This window comes from Micromesistius poutassou, assembly GCF_964030765.1.
Source record: "Micromesistius poutassou genome assembly, chromosome: 10".
Classification (NCBI taxonomy): Eukaryota; Metazoa; Chordata; class Actinopteri; order Gadiformes; family Gadidae; genus Micromesistius; species Micromesistius poutassou.
The window spans coordinates 8,117,011-8,140,041 of NC_140280.1; the positions used below are offsets into that span (position 1 = coordinate 8,117,011).

Here is a 23,031-nt window from a genome sequence, read left to right on the forward strand (position 1 = left end):
GGACGAAGCTACTTGATGTTATGTCATTTTTTCCACCCAATTTCGCCGGTTCTCATCTGCATCTATTAGATGTTTAACCCAAGTGTTCAATTAAAATGGTAATATATTAAAAATAGTGCATGACAAAAGGGTTTTTGAGGTCAAGAAAAGAGCCTGAGGTCTAGAAAAGCGCAATGGGTGGACTCTATAGTGAAGGAATCTCAGCAGATTCTGTTCTGAAATACGTTTTTCCAAATATAATTTATATTAAGTTTCTGCTATTATTAATGTAGGCATAGTCATATAAATGGTTATGTTTTAAACTCAACCATTTGGAAAATTGCATTTACTATTAAAAAAAAAGGCACAGTATTGAAATATTGTAGCAAAAAACTGAAACAAGTTTTCAAGAAAGTTGCATTTTAGAAAAACACAAGTACTGTAGGTTATGAGCCGATCACAAGAAATACAACTGTGGAAGAATGTGTTTACCATTTCAAACTAACGGTTTGAAAATTTAAGTTGTGAAATCAAATATACACTTTATGTTCTGCAACAAACAAAAATGAAATACACTTTTTACAGAAGGATGGGAAACAAACAGTAAAAAAAAAAAAAAGACTAGACTGACTGAAAAATAGACTGACTAAGCAAAACCATGACAGTGCTTAGTTCATATTCCCATAGATCCAATACCTAACCGACTGATGAAGGCTGCAGTCTGCATATCTCATGGAACAGATGAAGGCCTCATAAAATAACATGGGATGATGTCAACTGCAATAACTTAAATAACACCAAAGAACTTGAGCTGAACTCAAGTTCTTTAGTGAGTTTTTCTGCCTCAGTTGAACAGAGACGTTAACAGTGGCCAAAACATGTCAGTTATCCTAAAAATGGTGTTATCTTACTAACCCTGAGAGAAACGCACACTACAAGGGGGTAAACTAAAACATTCATCTGTAGTGAAACTTAATCAGGGCAGTCAATCTTCAACAACTCAAATCCAATATGACCACCAAAGCACACAGGTATAGTACTTTAAATAGGACCGCAGTAACACAAATACGTAGTTAAAAAACGAAATACAGAAAACTCAAGGCACATCGACATTCTACAGTTACACAGCAAAAGTTTTGAAATGGCAGAGAGCTTGTACTTGTGAAAAGCACGATAAGGCACTAGAAATGGTGTGGGCACATGGTGTACTCTCTACAACAGAGGCAAGTCCAAAAGGAGGCCGGACATGTTCCAATACTGATCAGGCTAGTCTCTGATGTCTCGATCAGGTGATCCTCTTCTGACAGGTACCCGCTGTGTGCTCGCAGCATGTTGGCAGATAACTGATATGGAACTTCCAGACTGAGACGGTGAAGGTAATTTAGTCCCATAAGGAGGAGGTCTTCAGCCCAATCCAGCGAGCAGCACCCGGGTTCAGTCCTCTGCAAACGGCACATTGGGAATGCCCAGGCACTGATCTCCAGGAGAGACATTGGGAATGCCCAGGCACTGATCTCCAGGAGAGACATTGGGAATGCCTAGGCACTGATCTCCAGGTGGGACATTGGGAATGCCCAGTCACAGATTTCCAGGAGGGACATTGGGAATGCCCAGGCACTTATCTCCAGGAGGGACATTGGGAATGCCTAGGCACTGATCTCCAGGATGGACATTGTTTTCATGGTTCAGATTTGAAGATTGATAATCCATTTCATTTGGACTCTTACAGGTTTAGGTTGACTTGACGAGCTGGTTTGGGTCTTTAAAAAAAGCCAGAGGCTGTTAGGGCCTTAATGAAAATCTGGTGACATTACACTCACCAAATAATATCCCTTATTAAAAAAAAATCAAAAACACACAGAACAACAAATCAAGTTCAAACAAAACTCAATCCATCCACGCACACCACTGTGGGTTGGCATTCTCCGACGGGGCGCGACGAGAGCGCAAGTCAAGCATTTGTAGACCTTGCATTACAAATACCTTTAGTGCACAAAGTGGGCCATAGGCTTGAGGCAGCCGCCCAGGGGTGTCTGCACAGGTCCGGGGGTGGGGGGGCGGAGAGTCTCTCCATGGGGAACAGGTCGCTCATGTCTTCTGTGTGAAAGTTTCTCACGATCGAGGGTAAAATCACAAAGTAGCAAAAAAAAAAACATCAAATGTAAGATAAGTGTGGATGGTAAACAGAGCCATGGAGGAGACACCGAGCTCCGGATCACACCTCTTCAAAGAACGCCATCTGAGACATGTAGGCAGAGTTCCGCTGGACAGAAACACTCACTTTAGTATTCAGGTTACATTTCATCACTTATAGTGCAACAAATATATACATTTTCATACTCCAAGTTGATTGATAAAATTATTAAAAAGCTGAATCTCACTTGACTCATTTCATTTTAACATGCATAAGAGACACTAATCTTGATCTTATATCATTATTAATATCTCTACATAACCATCTATCTTTATAGATATCTCTATATAGCTATCTCTAGCTCTATAAAGCTATATATCGTGTCACCTGTCTCTGCAGTGGTTTGTGTCAACTAATCTCTGATTGGTCGAGTATTACCCAGGCATAGTGTTTTGTTTTTGACAGCCAGACGTAAGAATACTATTATCGCATCCGGATAAATCTAAACACTGTTTTCAGTGGTTGCGACCCAGCAGCCGTTTTTCGGCACGACATTTAATATTTTTCACACCGATGCTATTTCAACATGTGTTCATTGGAGCAGACTCGGTCTAGACGTTCCAATTTTTCCGATGGGATTGCAATTGGGGGTGGAAAGCTCTGTGCTGCCCCCTTGTGGGCACGTGAGGCGCTGGTATAAATGCAGGAGGCTCCGATAAGACAGGCGTCTCTTCTTCGCCATGTGAAGACGCGCTGAACCACGCAGAAGAGTTAATCCGGCCTGCTGGGCATACTCACGTTGCTGTGGGGGGCGTAGTGGGGCTGGGCGTACTGGCGGACATCCCCCCGCAGACTGTAGAGGCTGGCCTGCTGCTGCTGCTGCTCCTCCAGCTTCAGAGACTCTATCTCCGTCTTCAGCTCCTTCAGCTGGTCCTGCAGGTGCTTACTCTTCTCCATGTACTCCAGCCTGGGAGAGGGAGAGGGAGAGGAGAGGAGAGCGGAGGAGAAGGAGCAAGTTGGTTTCAAGTGAGAGATGGAAAGGAGGAACGAGATAGAGAGAGAGTGGAGGAGTGAGCAATAGAAAGAAGAGGAGAGGGGTGGGGGAATTATTAATATGCGAGTAGAAACCAAAGGAAAGGTAGAAGAAAGTGAAACCAGCGTGGACATCCCAAATCAGTTCACAAAGTACGAGGCAGAGCTCGGAGGGAGAGTGAGAGATACAGCGAGAGAGCAGGGTGAGCAGACGGGACGTGAGTGAGGGAGAAACTAAAAGGTAAAACCAGAACAACAACAGGGTGGACACCACAAATGAAAGGAGGAGAGCCCCTGAAGGGCCGCCCACAGCGGGTGGTCCTACCTCTCCCTCTCGATCTCCATGGACAGCCGCTTCATGTCCGAGTCCTTGAAGTCCAGACGCATGGAGGCCGCGTCGCAGCCGGCCTCCGCAGCCTCGGGGGGCGGGGGCGGTGGGGGAGGAGGTGGAGTAGAGTAGGCCGCTATGAGCTGCAAAGCACAATCTGACATCAAAATGGGAGATTGGACAGCTTCGCCTCTAGACTAGACCCGGGGCGGAACTACAAGCTCGACATCGATTGAGTGCAAACCCAATGTACGGACGTCTTTTTTAAACCCCTAAAAATTTTACATTTGTTGGTGTAATAAATCACTAGGGTATGAAAGCGTGTGTACCAGCCCGGGTATGTGGTCATTTGTTAGTAAAATAACAAAACACTAGGGTATGAACGTGTGCGTACCGGGTACGTGGTCTTGGTGATCTCCAGGAGCTTCTGTTTGGCTCTGCGCTCCGCGTCTTTGGCCTCCGTCAGGTCCTGCTTCAGGTGATCCGCTTCCTTTAATCTGCATACCAGTTAGAGAGGTAACTATACCAACTAGCTTCCTTTAACCTGCACACCAGTTAGAGAGGTAACTACACCGACTAGCTTCCTTGAACCTGCACACCAGTTAGAGAGGTAACTACACAGACTAGCTTCCTTGAACCTGCACACAACTAAGAGACACTTAAACCCGTAGGAGAACCACACCAGTTCATTCACCAGCTGAATGGAGGGCACTCTGAACGACACATGGCAAGAGAAGATCAATCAATATAAATACATTAATTGTCCATCAAGAGAGGGCACATCAGGTGCATTACACACCGGTTTGAGAAAATGGTGAAATGCTGAGAATTTGAGCATAACATGTGGGGTTGACTAGCACCCTGGAATGTAGAAAAAAAACTTAAGACTACCTTTATGATGCTTCCTGAAATACGTTTTAGCTTTGTTACAGGAAAGGTGTAAATAAAGTAGTTCCTGAGAAAACCACAGTGAGTGGAGCCGCTGCAGACCTCCGCTCCGACTGCTCCACCAGCTTGACGGCCAGCTGCTCAGCTTCCCTCATCTTCTGCTCCATCAGCCTCTTCTCCTCCTTGGTCTTCATGGCCGTCACCTCCAGCCGCTGCCTCTCCTGCTCCGAGTCGGCGGCCTTGTGGGCCAGTAGCTTGGCCTCCTCCTCCGCTATCTGGGCCTTCTCCGCCAGCAGGTCGGCTGTCTCCTCCGACCGCAGCTGGGGAGGCAACACGTAATTGGTTAAAAGGGTAGACTATCATGTTTCATTTACGCGTTACTATATTGGATATGTTTATCCAAATATTTTACAAATTGTATGTAACAATGTCCAAACCCAGATAAATCCGTAGTTGTATTAATGGTAATTCCCTTTAACAGTCAACTTCCAGGAAAACACGCAAACACAGTATTCCAGCAGAGACCTCCTGTGTTGATATGATATTTAAATAGAGATCTAGCTTACTTTGATGCGCTGCTTTAACAAGTGGTCATGCCGGCCACCAAGCTAAGGCAGCCGTTTCACCATTGACCATTTATGTATATATATAAATCTTGGCCGCAGACGTGACGCGTGCCCTGTAAAGAACACTGTGGGATAGATTTTCAAGGAAGTCCCGTCCTCACCAGTGCCTCATTGGCCAATCGTGCTTCATCTTGGAGCTGAAAGAGTCTCCTCTCCATCTCCTCTTTGGCCCGCTCCGCCTCCTCCCTCATCTGCTTCTCCCGTGCCAGGATTTGCCTCTCCACCTGGAGAGAGAGCCAGGGAAGGATTTGAGACTCGGGTTCAATCTACATATGCAGATGAACAGTGGGGTATACTATGAACCTCGCTGAACATACCCAGGCTTTCTTGGGAAAACCTGGATCGACAGACGGAACTCGCGATCAGAGTTAAATGGTAGTACGACATTCACTTAGGATTCGATTAGTCGAGCCAGGTTTTCCTTTTTTGCTTTAGGTTCAACGCGCGTTCACGTGAAAGGGGCGTTTATCGCGTCATTTTACTCACCTTTACAAAATGGATAGCGCAAGAGCAGTCTATTTCACTCAAGAGGAACAGATAGTCATAATCAACTCCTATGAGGAGTTCAAAAATCTGATAACAGCTAGAGGCAAGACAATTGCACATACCAGCTAGGGAGGCGTGCTGGCAAAAAATAGTGTCAATTCGATCGTGTAAATTAAATTAAATTTAATTAAAGTGAAAGGATTCTGCATTTAGTCTATAAAATAACTATGCCAAATGATGAATTGTTCGCCATTAATCCCAATAGAGTGATGCTGATACACTTTAAATACACCCTATGTAAGAAATGTATTGCATATGTTTTCGACCGCTGTGAGGTAGCGGCGGTGGCGTAGTGGATTATTAAAAGACCCGAATGCCAGCGACCGGCGTTCAAATCTCGCCGGTCCATCATCATGCCTTTTACCCTCATACATGTGGTGCCAGCACGGTCGTGAGAACATGGATTCAAGTTCGAAATAAGTACAAAAATATAATTCCATAACCTTCAGTAAATTATTCTGTATGACTTGTGACTTTTTAAGCTTCACACAAATGCGCATCACTTGGGAGACAAACCCTGCACGCAGAAATTCAAGACTGACGTGCTACCTCCACTCTACCACTCTCTCACGGAGACACACTGCGCAACAGCAAGCATTGTCTATATAAGGTCCAACAAGGACGATAAAGTAGCGAATACCCTCTGATGAGAACCTGTATCTCTCATAAAGAATATTCTCAGGCATTGCCAAAGGATCGGATCTGTCCCAAAAGACCCTCTGTCTCCGGAGAGACCCCTGTACGATACGGGCTCCGAGGTCTATGGGGAAACCCACAAATGGTGACGTCATTGTCAATGGAGGGGCGAGGAAGCTGCGCTTATCTTAGCTGAAAACCTGCTCCCGACCAAGTATGGTTGACGGCATAAGTCACCATGGTGATACAGCGACGCTAAAAGAGATCGACTTTCGTGTCCCAGCTAACCCAGGCTTTGAGCGCAACATACCTCGCTAACCCAGTAATCGAGGTTCGTAGTACAGGGCACAGATGAACCATCCTTTGTTACTGTTGAACTACTTCGATCATTCTAATTAATTCATGCAGTAGTGTTTCAGACACTGCTGGGCTCTCAAAATGGTTGGTGGCCTACTTTGGTGCAGTGAATATCGATGCCGTTTTAGTCTAGATTACAGTTCGTTTGGGATAAAAATGCATCACAACTAAAGCCATCAAGAACATGATGCCACAGGTGTTTTTAAATTATTTTCCATGATAAAGTTAGTATTTTTTTACTACTTTATTAGGTTCAGTTTACCAAAAGGGTCCTTCTTCATGTGGGCCCTCAGCAGGACTGCAAAGCACGGGCTTACATTTTGAATCAATACATCTGGCCTTAGTTGGACAGGAATTGATTTCCAAATAAATAAATAAAACATGAGTGATGCTTTTTTCTTTCGCTATGGTTGGTCTACTTCGGACCAAACTGTTTTGATTGCTCCTTAGTTCGCTACAATTTCTTTGGGCACCGCAATCTTTTTTTAAGATCGGCAGACAGTTGGTCCTTGTTGGTCAGGAACTGAAACTCCCAAGCGCTGAATGGCCCTATCGTTTTGGTGGGATCAAGGCAACACTGATCTGAAGAGGGGATCGGGTTGGTCTCACTCTGGTGGTAGGGGTGAGTTAGGCCCATGTCTTAAAAGCTGACCTTCTTGCGGGCCTTCTCTTCTTTGGCCTGAGCCTTCATCTGCTGCACTTCGATGGAGTCCACCTTCCTCCTCCTCATGAACAGGTCATGGTTGCCGATGCACAGCTGCAGGATCTGGAAGAGTTCCGGACAAGAGCCCTTACATGTTTCACCTCATCCAATAAGCATGTTTGGAAGAAATTCCATCTGATCAATGAAGAACCGAACCCACCAGTTTGTTGACACGCAGTTGGGAAGAGTAAAACTTGAACACGTCTTTCTTCTTGTCCAGGGGTTTAATAGTGAACTGGATGTGGAAATAAAGTTAGAAACGGCTTACGGTTAATATACAAGCCACAAGGAATTTGGGAGACATTTGATCAATAGGATTTGGACAACAAGACCATTTGATCGCCTGCAAGTTTGATATTCTATTGAGATAGCAAAAACATGATTTATTTTTGCATAATAATTCTGCATCCATCATGTAAAATACTTTCCACCCAGGAAGGTGGTGCCCTAGCGCCCTATATTGGCCAACCACAGCTATTCCAGATCATAAAACATCAGGTTGCACCACCAGAATGTAATAATTAATACACAGCCTAGTCCGCACCTCCTTCTCGCTGTAGGATATGTTGCGGATGTCGCTCCAGGGGAAGGACTTGTTGGGGTTGAGCTTGCTGTTGGGGCTGTAGATGTGGAGACCCTGGGCGTCCACGCCCAGCAGCAGGTCAGTGTCTCTCTTGTTTTGCTGTTTTGATCATTTGGACAAAAACAGTACTCAAGCAGGTAATCAACACATGTACTGGCTGGCTGTGGATCTGTGGTCGGTAGGGTGTGTGAGGAGATTACACTTGCGATGGATCCAAGTAATGCAAAGTTGTTTTTATGCTTTGGTCGGCTTAAATGGACATACTGTTTCTGTTCTTCACCACTTCACAATAAGCACATTGGCCTGAACTGACTCAATAAATTCACCTACTTGGAGAGCAACATATTTTGATTGCCAGTAATGCAATTATCTAATTGACGTGTGGTCATGATTAGTTACTTACTACCGTTCCACATGTATTAGAGAACAGAGGAAGCATCCCAAAAGAAAACGTCTAGGAATCTATGAAAGAAGACACAGCAGCAGTGCTTGAGTTGGAATAACCAAGACTTACAGTTATGGAGAAGTAGCTGATGCCGTACATCTCAAGATCCTGGGCAATCTTAAGGTAGTCCATCTCCGCTTCATCTCTGCAGGGGTCCAAACAACAACAATAAAGTCTAATTAATAAGGAGAAAACTTTAGAACAATAAGAAAAAGACTCGGGCCGTGATCAGTAAGCAAATGCAAGAAGTCTGACCTCATTTGAGAGAAATCACTTTCCTGTTATTTATGACCACTTGATAAACTAATATAAATGTAGTGAGTTAATGAAACACCATCAATGGATGGACCAGTCCCACGTGAACACACATGAACCAACAGCCATGCGGGCTTTGCTGCTCAGTTACTGAAGTCCTTGTATGTTGAGTTTGCATTTACAGCAACGCATCGCATTTGCTATTTGCGTTGTTGGCAGTTTTTATAGTAATAGTCAATGTTGTTGCCCATCTTTTTTGACTGTTATTCTTGTAGATTTCCTTTTTTAAAAGGAAGTGGGCTAGGATGTCGATTAGATATTTTCCTTGGATGCCGGACGGTCCAGTTAATGTATACTAAACGGTCTGGCCCTGTGTGGAAATTAAGTCAGGAGTCTGTATGTTCTTATCTATGGGACTGCCTACTAGCAGGTCTGCAACGTATCCCGCCCCTCTCCTGAAAACCACACCCAAAATCTTTTGGGTGTGGTTTGTTTGTTTGTTCTGACATTATTGGATTTGACGCACAGAAGGACATGTAGAAGGACATGTCATCTAGAGGAATGATACGCCTGGTGCTAGAATCTAGGTGAACAGCTTCTGTACAGCGGAGAGATTAGGATGATGATGTAATACCTGGCGATACCTCTGTGCTCTGCATACCATGCAGTGATCTTCTCCTCCCACATCTCTGCTGTCATTTGGTACTGCATCAGAACCTGGGGCAGGCAGACAGGTTTATACTAGGCTAAGGCAAGCCACAGACAGACAGACAGACAGACAGACAGACAGACAGACTTACCCTTTGAGGCAACAGCTCATCTTGGGCTAAGAACCCAGGCTTGTGGAAGTTTGGGTCATAATCTCCATACTGTGTGAATTTGTTTTTTAAAACACAAAGAAGAAAAGGAGAGATTTGGAAAAAGGTAACAGAGACACTCAAAAACAACCAAAACGGACCAAAACTTGGACTACTTGTGATTTAAAGCACTTGAACGACTCAATGATACCCGAAAGTGCAGAGCAGAAAAGGTTTCCACAAGGTTTCCTTTGCTTCGGTAGGCGCTCCTTACCTTGGCTTGGACAGCGTAGGATGCCAGCAGAACCGAGGCTTCAGGAGAGCAGAAGATCTCTTCATCCAAAATCTGTTTCTTCACCTATCAAACATTATGTGAAAGTCACACAGTGCACAAGGGAAATAAACACAAACCTAACCCTTTAACCCTGCATTTCTACCTGCAGTCTAGCCTAGATGTTTAATGTCTTACTCTTTGGTGACACTCAGAGCCACAAACCTATCTTGCAGTGTGAGAAGTTTGCGTAGTTTGACCAAAACAAATGTGGTTAATCTTAGGTTGAGTTTTAAGCGGTAATGCTAGCCTACAAAGGATGAATGGGCTCCAGTTTGAACGAAGGGCTTCGTCTTTTGCTCACTCAGAAGTAAAGCTGAGGAATGAATCATTGAATTGTGAGTTTCCTCTCCTTAGCTAAAGACCCAACACTTGATGTAAATTCATAATAGCAATTGAGAACACCTTTAATAGCTCCATTTTGTGAAATATTTTTGATGAAAACTGGATAATTGAAGAACTGTAACACACACACACACACACACACACACACACACACACACACACACACACACACACACACACACACACACACACACACACACACACACACACACACACACACACACACACACACACACACACACACACACACACACACACCTGAATGCAGATGTAAATAACCCTGTTCCCATAGTAGTGGTTTACAAAGCGCAGAAGCAACCGCATCCTCACCTGAAGGAAGAAGAGGTGCTGCGTAATCTCCTGGACCAATTCTTCTTCTACTTTTTCTGGGAAGAACTTAGCCAAGAAACTAAAGGTTATCGGTGAGTCCTTGGGAACTTCCTGATCCAGGACCTGCATTATCAGAAACATCCAAAAGTATGAGACAAGCCCACCAGGTGAACTGGGGACTGGTTATCAGCTGGAATGCTCCATTTACACAACATAGACTTCACTCATTTATAGAAGTCTGCTGTCTGCAGTGTTTGTTTAGCAGTGTCAGTCAACCTTTGCAGCTGATTAGATGAGCTTCAGTAAGCGGGATATGGATGGACCGAATGGCGGCATTGCCTGTTTTGTAGTTCACTTGCAAGCATTGACAAATCAATGCTTGCAGCTTTTCTATATTGCCATATTGAAGAGAATTAAAGAAATTAATCTTTACTAAGTGATGCAGGCTCACCCTCTTCTCAGGCTTCAGCCAGGCGTACGTGTCCTTCACGGTGTAGCGGAGGCCAAAGAACCAGGTCTCCCTCAGGCCCACGGTCCTGCACACCAAATCAAACAGGTCCTTCCCCTTCCACTTGACCTGCAGGGGAGACAGAAAAACACCTGCCTTTGAATTGTGTTCACTTTTAAATAACCAAAACATATCCAAAGGTTGGACACACACACACACACACACACACACACACACACACACACACACACACACACACACACACACACACACACACACACACACACACACACACACACACACACACACACACCTTCAACAGAGCCCAGAGGTGAAGTGGAAAATAGCGAACGGCAGTTTGTGTTGTGGGGATCGTTTTCTGACCTATTGACCTATGTGCGAAGTCTGCCAAGAAAGGGTCTCACTACATCCAAGTTACAACCCAACTGAAAAAAATATACACGAAAATGGGAAGAAGTCGCTATACCGAAGGTGAATCAATACCTCGCAGCTGAATTCCATTTCAGCATCCATGGTGATGACTTTGACTTTAAAGGTCTTTGGTTGTTTCTTCTTTAAGCCCAGTATAGACATCTTGGCGGTCTGAAGTTAGAAGGGACACCAGGAATCGAAGAAAGACAGACAGTAAAATAAAAAACACATTATTGACTTCATTAAAAGATCTTTGTTTTGCACATAGCTGTAATGCAGATTGCCCAAACCACTAACGTCAGCACCAAGTGCACTCGAGTATATCACTTTTTGTGGTACTAGACCCATCTACTACGCCTTACCTCACACAATGACCCTAGGACAAGAAGATTGTCTCACACTTGGCAAACTTATTACATGCGTGTGAAAGATGAACGTGACATGGACAGATTGGCATGTGTAGGATAGGATCCCATTAAACTGTGCAGAACAGATTACATTATTATACATCCATAGTTTACCTTCGCAATGACTTAATAACGGCGTGGTCCGCTGGAAAAATCAGGATTAAAAAATCCTGTAGTTAAAACGTGATGGTGGAGACGATGGGACTCGTAGTGTGTGGAAAAGTTAGCTAGCTAGCGTTAGTTTTCCAGCTGTGCAACAAAAACAGACCAAAATAAATAAGCTAAAAAGTTGCAGACTTGGAAAATAGCCATAATTGCCACACGCAAATAAAGTATTATACCGTTATCTGGTTTTGTTGCGTGTTAATGGAAACCATGAAGAGGTTAAAAGACAACAGGAGTAGCTACAGTTAGCTTAGCTGTTTTGGTTAGTTTGGTCCACCTACAGGCGAGAAACATAACTGCATCTCCGCGCATTGCGCATGTTCACCAGGGACAACAAGCTATGCTGGCGTGTAACGTTTAAATATTATGTATTCATTATTTGATGTGCAGTGCGGTGTAGTCCCCGCGACATGACATTATGGACTAAACATAGGTTGTGGAATAGGAAAGTATTGTTACAATAATATACATGTCTTTTGACATGATGGAGATTAAGCCATATTTTATTCACTGGTACCGTTCCTTCCTCATGAACAGGCAACAGCTGATATGGGTCACCACTAGCACCTCCTTTCCCCTGGTTCCAGCTGATATGGGTCACTAGCACCTTCTTCCCCCTGGCTCCAGCTAGGTCACTAGCACCTCCTTCCCCCTGGTTCCAGCTGGTTCCCTAACACCCCCTTCCTCTTGCTTCCAGCTCAGTCACTAGCACCTCCTCCCCCCTGGTTCTAGCTGGGTCACTAACACCTCCTTACCCCTGGTTCCAGCTGGGTCACTAGCACCTCCTTCTCCATGGTTCCAGCTGATATGGGTCACTAGCACCTCCTTCCCCCTGGTTCCAGCTGGGTCACTAGCACCTCCTTCTCCATGGTTCCAGCTGATATGGGTCACTAGCACCTCCTTCCTCTTGCTTCCAGCTCGGTCACTAACACCTCCTTACCCCTGGTTCCAGCTGATATGGGTCACTAACACCTCCTTACCCCTTGTTCCAGCTGGGTCACTAACACCTCCTTCCCCCTGGTTCCTGCTGATATGGCTCACTAACAATTTAACATTAAATATTCATATAAAATAGAGCACTAAAGCATTTTTTTTAAATATATATATTATTTTTTCCAGTGTAGTATTAATTTTTGTTATTGAAAAAACAATTCTGCAATTTTTTCTAGTCAAATATTTATTTAAGGACACACAAGCAATCAAAATAGATGTGCTAGATGAGAACAATTTAGTTACATTTTTTTATCATCACTTTTTATATTATGACCAAGACAGCACGAAGGTAATGTAAATAACAACAATTTTGTGTCAAACTGTAATTGATTGACGGTCCCTAAGTGAAACCAATCCTCTGCTGCCACACTGCGTGAAACTAGACATTCTCTGGTGAAACTGAGGGACAAGAAGCCGCTTAATCCGGGCTGAATCTCCGTCGAATATCCAACTCCATAACGTCCAACCATAACTTTACCTAAGTCCAACGCGGTGTAAACCCTTCAGTAGCCTTGCTGTAGTTGAGGAACATAAACGTCACGGAGACCAGCTGACGTAAGTACGTCTAGACTCTAGACGCTGTAATACGTAAGCCTACACTGGTTAAACTAACGTTGGTTATTAATGGTGATAGTTAGGATTTCATATTACACTACGAGGCTGTTTTGTGGCCATAAAAATATCTTCAGGTTATTTAAGGAATAATAAACTTGACCATGTACATTACTTCCAATTGATTAATTCCGCTTATACCAAAGTTACCAACATGACTGAAATTATCGTACGAGTCATAACCAGAGAACGAGTTAAGATCTCCATGGACCACTCGTCGAGATGTTCACAGAACTAGGATCCATATTTTACCACCATGTCGGGAAATGAATCAAAAAAGCAATAAGCAAGAGTGATTACTGATTGTTTTTATCGATGAAGCTGGAATTAGAATATTTCCCGCGGTGAACCCGGGTCGATAGTTTGATTTGATATAGCGCACTGATCTGCTGTGGTATAAATGGTTATAAATATAGTTATTTAGTGACCTGGAATCAAAATAATTGTTGTACATTTCTTTACATAGGTTGTTTCAAAATGTCTTCTGAGACGAGGACGTTGGACAATGTGAAAGACATCATTTTATCAGCTCACAAGAACCTCTCACCAGCAGAAAAGGTGGAGTTCTACAACACGTGGGCAGAGAACTATGACAAGGTAAGCTGCTGGTTTGGAAAAATAGATACAATTGTGGCAAACTCATTGGAGTGTGTGTGTGGTGATCACCTGGCCCAGTCTGATTGGACTTTGGGTCTGGGTGAGGCTGCACACCTGTTGCACATTGAGAAATCCGTGTGCACAGGTTAAACCAACCGTCACCACACACACTCAGAGCGATCTGCTGCATGGCAGTAGAGCACCCTCACCAGGTTCATTTACACCAACTTCTGCAATAAATTGTATTTCAACACCAAAGTTTTTTATGTTTTCTGTTTCATTTAGATTATATTCCAGGTGCTAACTATATTAGGCTCAACTCCATATAAATGTATCACACTTATACATCACTCCTACTGTGGTTGAACCGACAGGATGTGTCTCTTCTGGACTACCGCGCGCCCCTTCTAGCAGCAGACCTGGTCTCCGCCCACTTCCACGGGGAGCGGGGGGCGGCGCTGGTGCTGGACGTGGCGTGTGGAACCGGGTTGGTGGCTGCACAGGTGAGAACCAACGTGGACTGATGTGAACCGACTGCTCCTAATATCTGCCGTCATAGTGTTTGAATCTGTTATGCGTGGCCCCCCTTTTGGCAGATGAAGAAGAACGGGTTTGGACGTCTGGTTGGCCTTGACGGAAGCAAGGGTATGCTGGAGCTGGCCAAGACCACGGGGCTCTACGAAGACATCAGGCAGTGCATGCTGGGAGATGACCAGCTACCTGACACATGGGGTAACGGTTTGCATAAGACATGTATATCTGTTCACATGTGCATTCCCTCCTACGTAATGCCAGTATAGCTATTAGATAGCAAATGTTGTACTTTGATGGGTAAAATAAGATGATAATAAAATGCGACAACTATTTATATAAACCTCTCAGAATCTTAAATTGCGTTGTTCTATCGGAGGGTTTCAATCATGTGATTGAAAAATTCTATAATCACCAATAAACCGGTTGTTATTATTGTGCAAAGGAATACACAATCTTGATATCCATTTTCTGTTATTCTTCTTCTGACTAAACTTGTGCAATTAATGTGGCCAAAACCAATCGATTCCATTCAACATCGGTCACAAAGGTCTAGGTCCATACATTTGGGCTATTTTCATATTTGTCAACTTTATACTTTTTGAGATATTCTACTTTAAAATACTATTTTTTACAATGGAAGTCACGGCGGAACCGTCCGCCCATTCTCTGACACTTACTTCTTACAGACTTTCAGATTCTTCAGTTCAATTCATTTTACATTTCTGCATTTTTAGCAATGCTTTGCGCTTTTCATTCAGCTGTCACTTTGTTTGTTTCCAACCATTTTAATTTTTTTAAATGGTGTGCATGTTTACATTGTTTACTCCAGTTAGACTTTTGAATTCTGTTCAAATCCCTTCACTTGATTTAAGCCATTTAACATTTCTTTACGTCTTAATCTATGTAGCTTTATTAAAACATATTTTCAACCTCACTTTGTACTACAGCACTCACTGCATTTTCTGCAGGAAATGCATTTTCTAGTATTGAATGTGATTTACATTTTAAGAAGCATATATAACTACCTCCCTCATCTTACCCACAGAAAAGAGATAATTGTTCAAAGGTTGTGCAATTAAGAGAAGACAAGAGACTGAAGTTTCTATGTTCAGTGTCTGATTTCTGTCCAACCATAACTCAAGTCATTCACACTCCACTATCAATCTTTGCAGTGGCTATACAACCCTCAGCTGAATTTAACTGAAATATGTTTATGGTTCTTAGCAGATGCCTTTATCCAAAATGACATGCAAAAAGATCATAAAGATCACAGGCATTTCTATGCACAGTAATCCCTTATGCGTGGGATTACATTTTCTAGTTGTAGTTGTTATGGTGAAAAACATGTGAATCCTACCTCTTACCACTAATAGAAAGGTAACTACACCTCTTTGTCCAGCAGGCTCATTCGATGTGGTGATAATTGTTGGAGCGCTTAGCGATGGTCAGGTCCCAGCTTGTATTGCCAAAGAGCTGTGCAAGGCCACCAAACCAGGTGAGACCTTTGATGCTCCTCAAACCACCCTCCAAAGCCTGGCTTGTCAGAAAACCCTTGACTCTGTCCTCTCACCTCTGACCTCTCTCCCCTAGGGGGCCTCGTCTGTATGACCACCAGAAGCAACCAGGACAACGTGCTTTACAAAGCGTGTTTGGAGCAGCAGCTGAAGCTCATGGAGGAAGAAGGTCTGTGGAGTTGTGTGACCGCCATGGAGGTGGAAGAGTGGGAGAGAGCCGTGTCCGCGCATGAGGAGGGCTACATCGGCGGCTGTGTTTACATATACAGGGTCTCTGATGTACAGCCATGCAGCCCTATGCTTTGAGAAACGAGGGCTGTGGAAACGGGTCACAGAGTTTGCATATACGTTCTGCTGAACTGGGAAGAAATCCTGCTGACACACATAGGAATTCCTGAAGGCACCATAAAAGTGACTCCGCACAGCCATACGGGTCTTAACAACTTCATGTTCATTTTTATCAGTCTAGCCATATTCAGATGGACTCAGGACAGGATTGGATGTCATGGAAGGGTTCTGCAACTTGGCAGGACAATGACGTCATTGGTCCGGGACTTGTGTTCTCCTTTGGTCCAATCAGTCTGAAGTAGTACACTTTATCGACAAATGTTCACAGACGCTTTATGACACCCGACAGGAACGTTTCCAATTGACAAAAGTCATCTTGTTGTTTAAACAGTCCTGTTTAGCTTTAAGTGCACAATAGCCTACAGATGAAGCTCCAATGATGAACTATCATTGTCATTACATTGTTGTCATACCTGGAACATGCCGTTACATAACTCTTGACTCAATAAAAACGAGATTCAGTTTCCTTCTTATTATCATGTTCGACATTTCTGACCCAGAAATGGGTCAGAAATGTCTATACTGAATGACTAATGATTAACCGTCATGGAGTTATTAAATCCTATGAATTTAGAAAATGGCTAGAATAATTTGTTTCATGTAATCATAACACATCTGCTTGTTAATTCTATCCTATTTTTTAAATAAACCCTGTACAGAATGTAACCTGTAAATATGTTAAACATGTATATATTCAGCAGTCAGATAATATAGGTATCATGCTACTTGAAATAATAAATGACCCCTTGGGGGCGCCACTGCACTGACAGGAGGATTGGGACTAGAGCTGAAATGAACTGTACATAGGCCTACCTTTTAACTTGTTTGTACTAAATCAGATAAAAGATGCAAAAGTAATTCTATTTTGCCATCTATAAAGAGTTGTTATCCAAATCTGCTTTAGACTCTAGTCAAAACTGGGATAGGTACAAAATTCACATTCACTGACGGAATGAAAAAGCGTGGCAACAGAGTGAGCCCCTGGAGCGGCAGGAACCAGAGAAGCGGCTCTGTTGGCCCTTTACATGTAAAGAGCCCTAGGGTGGATGATATCAAGAAGGAGGATGCTACACTTACACTCACTTTCTCCAGTAGAGAACATGGGATGCTGTAGGGGACTACTCCTACAGAGAAGAAAACAGGATGAAGGGCCGAAGGAGGGGCCCCCCATGGATACCCCTCCAGTGGATTGAGTGCAGCGCAGCGCTGTAGAGGGGTCTCTATGTTTGAGAATGGGGAGGTTTCCTAAAGGATTTGAAATGTGGTGTGGTGCCCTTTCAAGTTTCAAGTTCAAGTTCATTATAGCCATTATAGTCAACAGATGACAAAATGACAACATGCCATCAAAATAGTACGATTTAAATGTTTATAGTTCCCTGTGTGTTCTTATCATAGAGGTGCAGGGGTTATACCTGGCACCTGGATCGCCTGATGCAACGTTAGTCCTGATCAAGGATGAAGACTATCATTCATTCACTATCATTCATTTCATCTTTTGGCATGCTAGCAGCGGGCCAAAATTAGGTATAATTAGGTGTAGAGCCTTCACAACAGAATCACATTTCTAAATGAAAGTGCTTCAATCCGTCACAGCTTGAACTGTGTTTGCTTTCTTCCATCAGACGACCTAACTTCTTCTCATTATCGTTGATTGTTTTTCACCTGTGGCAAGAAGTTGATTTAGCCAGTGAGTCGGGGGGACATGCCTCCCCCCCACTCCGCCCATGGATAATAACTGACAAAGATAGAACAAAACTGAAGCTTAAGTACACATGGGGTCGTGGACATAATTGATACTTGTGGAGGACGATCAATATGGAGGGGATGGACAAATAATAAATGGCTTTATTGTAGTGCTAGGATTATTTGCTTACACCTTCCTTTGTGCTGTCCATCTGAACACGTTTGATATAATCATAATAAATAAAAGATAAAAAACATTTGGTCACCAGAAAATAGTATGCTTTGAAGTGAAGTATGCTTTTTCTGGAGCTGAGCGATCCTACTGGCCACGAGAGGGCGGTGTAACATGAAATGACCCGTAAAAGAAAATTGCCTCCTAACAAAAACATCAATCAAGCTGCCTTATCGATTACAGAAAATACATCTCCAAGCCCATTAGTTGCTACTCTGGAGACCTGATACCTGATATGAAAGTCCTCTCAGAAGGAACTATGATAAGAAATTTTTATTTCAGATTAGGGAATGTAAATGTACAACACGTACACTTGGTTTTAAAAGGATATACTGGCAGTTGTTTCATACACAATATCAACAATATCAAAACTTATATATAATACATCAATAATAACTAAATGTGCATTTTGCTAATCATAAAAGTTGTTGTTTACATCGAAACACCATATTTGAATATGCAAAAATATTCCAAAGTGGACAGGCAGAACGTCAGTGAAACCTAATGTCATCCAAAGCCTCTCTGTATTGCCCCGGCCTTGTGAAAGCTCACTTTCTGTCAAACCAGTTTGCAAAGTGGTTTATAAAAGCGTGACAGGATAATCAAATAGTGAGGTCCTATTTCAATCCTTCCATTGTTTCCACAAAAAGACAATTACTTTCAGTTAGGTGAAATTGGATATATGGTAAATGGTAAATGGTAAATGGATATGGATAAATCTATATAAATGGGATACAACATACTAAAACATTGAACGTTTCCCTAAAATCTGAGTGGATGTGAACTTCATCTTCTTCATTAATTAAGAATAAACATAAAAACATTAAAAAAAAAAAACTTCAACATATCAAACTTAAAATAAATAAATATAAATTCTTCATGTCTAAAGCATCTAATCACCCATGGCTGAATATAGCCAGGCACGTTTTCTCAAACCATGTCACTGCACTGAAAATTCAAATAGTGCAGGTTAACACAGAGTCCATGTTATATTGCACTGCTTGACCATGGACCAATATCACGGTGTACCTATTCTGCGTAGCATGATAGATACACATGCAGTGCAGTGTTTGTGGAGCAGCCATGCCCAGGGAGCGGCATGGGGGGGGGGGGCGGTGGGCTCCTATAAGTATGTTTTGGCCGGGTTGGGCCGAGCGTCCCCGCTGCCCTCCGTCTTCATCGACTCCGACGAAGCACCGTCGGCGGCCGCGGCGGCTCGCTTCAGCTGGGACTTTGTGGACAGAGCACTGCTTTCCTCAGACCTGGTGGACGCGGGTCTCTCCAGCGGAGACTTTGTGGACAGGGCCTTGCTGCCCTCTGACCTCGCCGACACTTCCCCCCACGGGGGCTTGGTGGACCCCTGCTGTGCGGCCGGAGACACGGGGGTCCGGGGCACCGCGCTGCCGGGGCGGCTGGACCCGCTGGGCACACGCACCGCCACGTAGCGCACGGTGGATGCGCTCCTCTTGTTGTCGGCGGCGGCTCTGAGCGGGCAGGAGGAGCCGATGAGCATCGCCCCGCCCAGGATCAGCATGACGGACGCCGCCCAGCCGATGTACAGCGACGCCCCCAACTCCCGGCGCTGGGCGTCGTTGCTGGCGCTGTAGAACTTGCTGACCACCGAGCCGGCGGTCCACGACGTGGGGATCAGACACAGCAGGCCCGTGGCGATGAGCACGCCGCCCGCCGCCAGCACCACCATCACCTTGCTGCGGCCCGGCGCGTCGTCCAGGAAGCGCGTGCACTTGCCGCCGATGAAGGCCAGCAGGAGGCCCGCGGTGCCCATGAGGATGGCGAGCACGGTGAGCGTGCGCGCGGCCTGCAGGTCGGCGCTGAGCGCCAGTGTGGACTGGTATGGCTTGCAGCTCATCTGGCCCGTGCTCTGGACCACGCAGCTCATCCAGATCCCCTCCCAGATGGTCTGCGAGGTGACGATGGTGGTGCCCACGAAGGCCGTGACACGCCACAGGGGCATGGCGCAGCAGAGGATGGTGCCCATCCAGCCCAGCAGGGCCAGGGTGCTGGCCAGCATCTGGATCCCCAGCGAAGCCATTGTGGTGGGGAGGCTCGACGGATGGATGGCTCCCCCCCCGGGAAAGCCTCTTCTGAGGGGTCGTAAGAGGTCCTCCTGTCAACCTGTTTCTCTCTCTCTTTCTCTCTCTCTCTCTCTCTCTCTTTCTCTCTGGCCCCTGCCACTATCTTTCTGTTCTGTTCTGTTCTTCTTCTTCTAACCTAGGAGGGATTCATCAGGTAGGCCTCCTCTGGGTCCCATCGGATGCCTCACCTGTTCCTGCTGCCTCCAAACCCACTGATCGTTCTCTTCCTCTCACAGCGTCTGTCCTGTCCGACCGCCTGCTTCCCTTCCATTCTGAAGCTGTCTGTGAGTGCTCAGGTGTATATTTCACCACGCCTACTCCCTGGGGTGGGCTGGGCGGGGGTGGAGAGAGAGCCAAACAGAGAAGGTAACTATGGTGGCCAATGACATCATCTGTTTAGGTCTGGGTGGGTGTGCATGCAGATTGAAATGTAAATGTAAATGTAAATGTGTTTTCATTCAGTGGATTTGAGGCCTAAAACCTGTTCGCATGTTGACTATGTTCTATTATATTATTGATTGTATTAAACTGGTGAATAATAGAGCTGAGAAGGAAATGCTTTGATGAAAAAAATAATCTCATTAAGTGTCTCATGAAACTACAAATGTTATTTTAAATCCATCCTTAAACCCACAAATACTGGCTTTTGTTATTGTTATTTTTAGGTATTTATTGTCTAAACGAAACTTCTTTGTGCTATTTCTATTCGTATGCAAACAGTAGTTTCTGTCCTGACCTGCCCCACGTCAGAAGACCAATGGGGAGAGATTGTCATCAATTGAAGGGAAATTCTACTGTGTTATTTACTAGTACTTTTCACTAGGCTTATTTCTGTGTGTGTGTGTGTGTGTGTGTCCCTCAGGTTACTCTTTTTAAAGTATGTCTAACATTGTTATCAGACTTGTTCCTAAACCAGTTTACAAGCCGCCATCGGCAAATACTTCCTAGACTGAGAAGCTGGACAGACAGGTTTTCTTCAGCGTTTGTCATCACTGACACTTTATTCATTTTTTATAAACAAAGTCTACATGAATATAGTACATTAATGGACACAATCAAAACATACAAAAGTTAAACAAGACAACAAGAATATGGACATTCAGATTGGTGGAGAGGAGAGACATTTCTAGGTCTACTCCACTGGTGGCTCAAAGCCAGGCTCCTCCATGGCAGCTAGTGAGGGACCGGCAGGCGGCTGCACAGACTCAGGCTTCATGGAGCAGTGTGGCTCCAGAGTATTCAGGACACACTTTGCAACAAGCTCACCTTCAATACATTCAACACAGCGTCAAGCCGACAATACACAGCATAGTTTCCAGCGGAAGCATGAGGGAATGCTTCATATCACATTTGACTGTGTGTGTGCGTGCATGTGTGTGTGTGCGTGTGTGTATACACGTGTGTATGCTTGTCTGTCCACAGTTCATACTCGGCGTGGCTCCTTGCCTCTACACGTACACCCGGCTGCTCTCTGCCGAGCGGGCCCTGGAGTACGCCGCCTCGTACGGCCGGGGGTCGTCGCTTGGCGGGCAGGAGCTGCAGAGGAGGGCCCCCCCCAGGAGCAGCAACCCCGCGGCCCCCCAGCCGATGTACAGCGAGGCCCCCAGCTCCCGCTTCTCGGCGCCCAACAGGATGGGGTTGTAGAAGTTGTGGATGATGGTGTTGGCCGTCCAGCACACGGGCACCAGCAACAGCACCCCCGCCACCAGGAACACCACGCCGGCCGCGATGCCCACCTTGCTCTTGGCCCGCTCGTCACTCACAAAGTTGGTGCACTTGCCGCCGACGATGCCCAGCAAGAGGCCGACTACGCCCGCCGCGATGGACACCACGGTGAGGGCGCGCGCCGCCTGCAGGTCCGGGCTCAGCGCCAGCAGGGAGTCGTACACCTTGCACTGCATCTGGCCCGTGCTCTGCACCACGCAGTTCATCCAGATGCCCTCCCAGGTGGTCTGCGCCGTGACGATGTTGCTGCCGATGAAGGCGCTCACCTTCCACATGGGCAGAGCGCACACCAAGATGGTGCCGATCCAGCCTACGATGGCCAGGGCCAAGCCCAGCAGCTGTCTCCCACTAGAAACCATGGTGAGCACTGATGGAGGAACGCACCAGGAGGGGGAGGAAGCCAGAGCAGGTCAGGTGAGGGGACAGAGTGAAGGCACAGGTCTGTGAAGGCTATTTCCTCCTTCTCAGAGCTGAAGGTATCAATGAATGGCTGAGCAGGGTTTCTGGGCGTCGCACTAACAACGGGAGGAGTGGATCAGCCCTCCCCCATCCCATGGATACCCACAACTGGTTTCACTGGAATCTCATCAGACGACATTTATGTTCAACAACAACACCAGGGAGAAGACGATGTGATACAAAGTAAACTACGACCTGTAGCCTGTTGACACGTTTTTATTTATTTTTTGAAATAGATAGAACCATTTCCAATTAACACACACACGTACAGTATACATTTTATATTTAAATGGAATAGAAACGGATTTAGGATTTAGATTTGGTGTACTGAGTATAATAAACAGCTGAGGGGGACAGTTCCCCCTCTGAAATAAAACATGCTTCACAGGTTTGGGGATTGACAGTGTGTGAATGGCGTGATGTTGAGTGGATGTGAACCAGTAATGGACTGGGTCTGAGTCCCACCAGGGG

General features: G+C 45.0%; 2 protein-coding genes and 2 pseudogenes across 6 annotated transcripts; 1 reads left to right on the top strand and 3 right to left on the bottom strand.

The window, feature by feature from the left end:
* Positions 1-362: 362 nt before the first annotated feature.
* nf2b (NF2, moesin-ezrin-radixin like (MERLIN) tumor suppressor b) lies at positions 363-12,031 on the bottom strand. Its single transcript, XM_084474780.1, has 18 exons — positions 11,944-12,031; positions 11,717-11,851; positions 11,268-11,366; positions 10,767-10,892; positions 10,316-10,438; positions 9,584-9,667; positions 9,313-9,381; positions 9,147-9,229; positions 8,327-8,402; positions 7,774-7,911; positions 7,390-7,464; positions 7,179-7,292; positions 5,089-5,211; positions 4,464-4,681; positions 3,868-3,970; positions 3,471-3,616; positions 2,912-3,080; positions 363-2,242 (listed from the first exon to the last, which is right to left on the bottom strand). Exons 3-18 carry the CDS (start codon positions 11,355-11,357, stop codon positions 2,195-2,197), a joined length of 1,785 nt encoding a protein of 594 aa, XP_084330906.1. The 5' UTR covers positions 11,358-11,366; positions 11,717-11,851; positions 11,944-12,031; the 3' UTR covers positions 363-2,194.
* Positions 12,032-13,141: 1,110 nt separating this feature from the next.
* Positions 13,142-16,831, top strand: mettl27 (methyltransferase like 27). 3 transcript variants are annotated; one of them, XM_084473872.1, is made up of 6 exons: positions 13,142-13,319; positions 13,839-13,969; positions 14,344-14,472; positions 14,566-14,701; positions 15,903-15,998; positions 16,094-16,831. In XM_084473872.1, exons 2-6 carry the CDS (start codon positions 13,850-13,852, stop codon positions 16,321-16,323), a joined length of 711 nt encoding a protein of 236 aa, XP_084329998.1. In that variant the 5' UTR covers positions 13,142-13,319; positions 13,839-13,849; the 3' UTR covers positions 16,324-16,831. The 3 variants fall into 3 exon arrangements, with proteins under 3 accessions (XP_084329998.1, XP_084329997.1, XP_084329999.1); XM_084473871.1 differs by having other exon boundaries at positions 13,142-13,315; XM_084473873.1 differs by having other exon boundaries at positions 13,142-13,315; positions 15,906-15,998.
* Positions 16,832-19,403: 2,572 nt separating this feature from the next.
* Positions 19,404-20,333, bottom strand: LOC311354097 (claudin-4 pseudogene; annotated as a pseudogene). Its single transcript has one exon. The product of its transcript is annotated as a claudin-4 pseudogene (transcript).
* A 1,491-nt stretch (positions 20,334-21,824) lies between these two features.
* LOC311354099 (claudin-4 pseudogene) lies at positions 21,825-22,460 on the bottom strand (annotated as a pseudogene). Its single transcript has one exon. The product of its transcript is annotated as a claudin-4 pseudogene (transcript).
* Between the last annotated feature and the right edge of the window lie 571 nt (positions 22,461-23,031).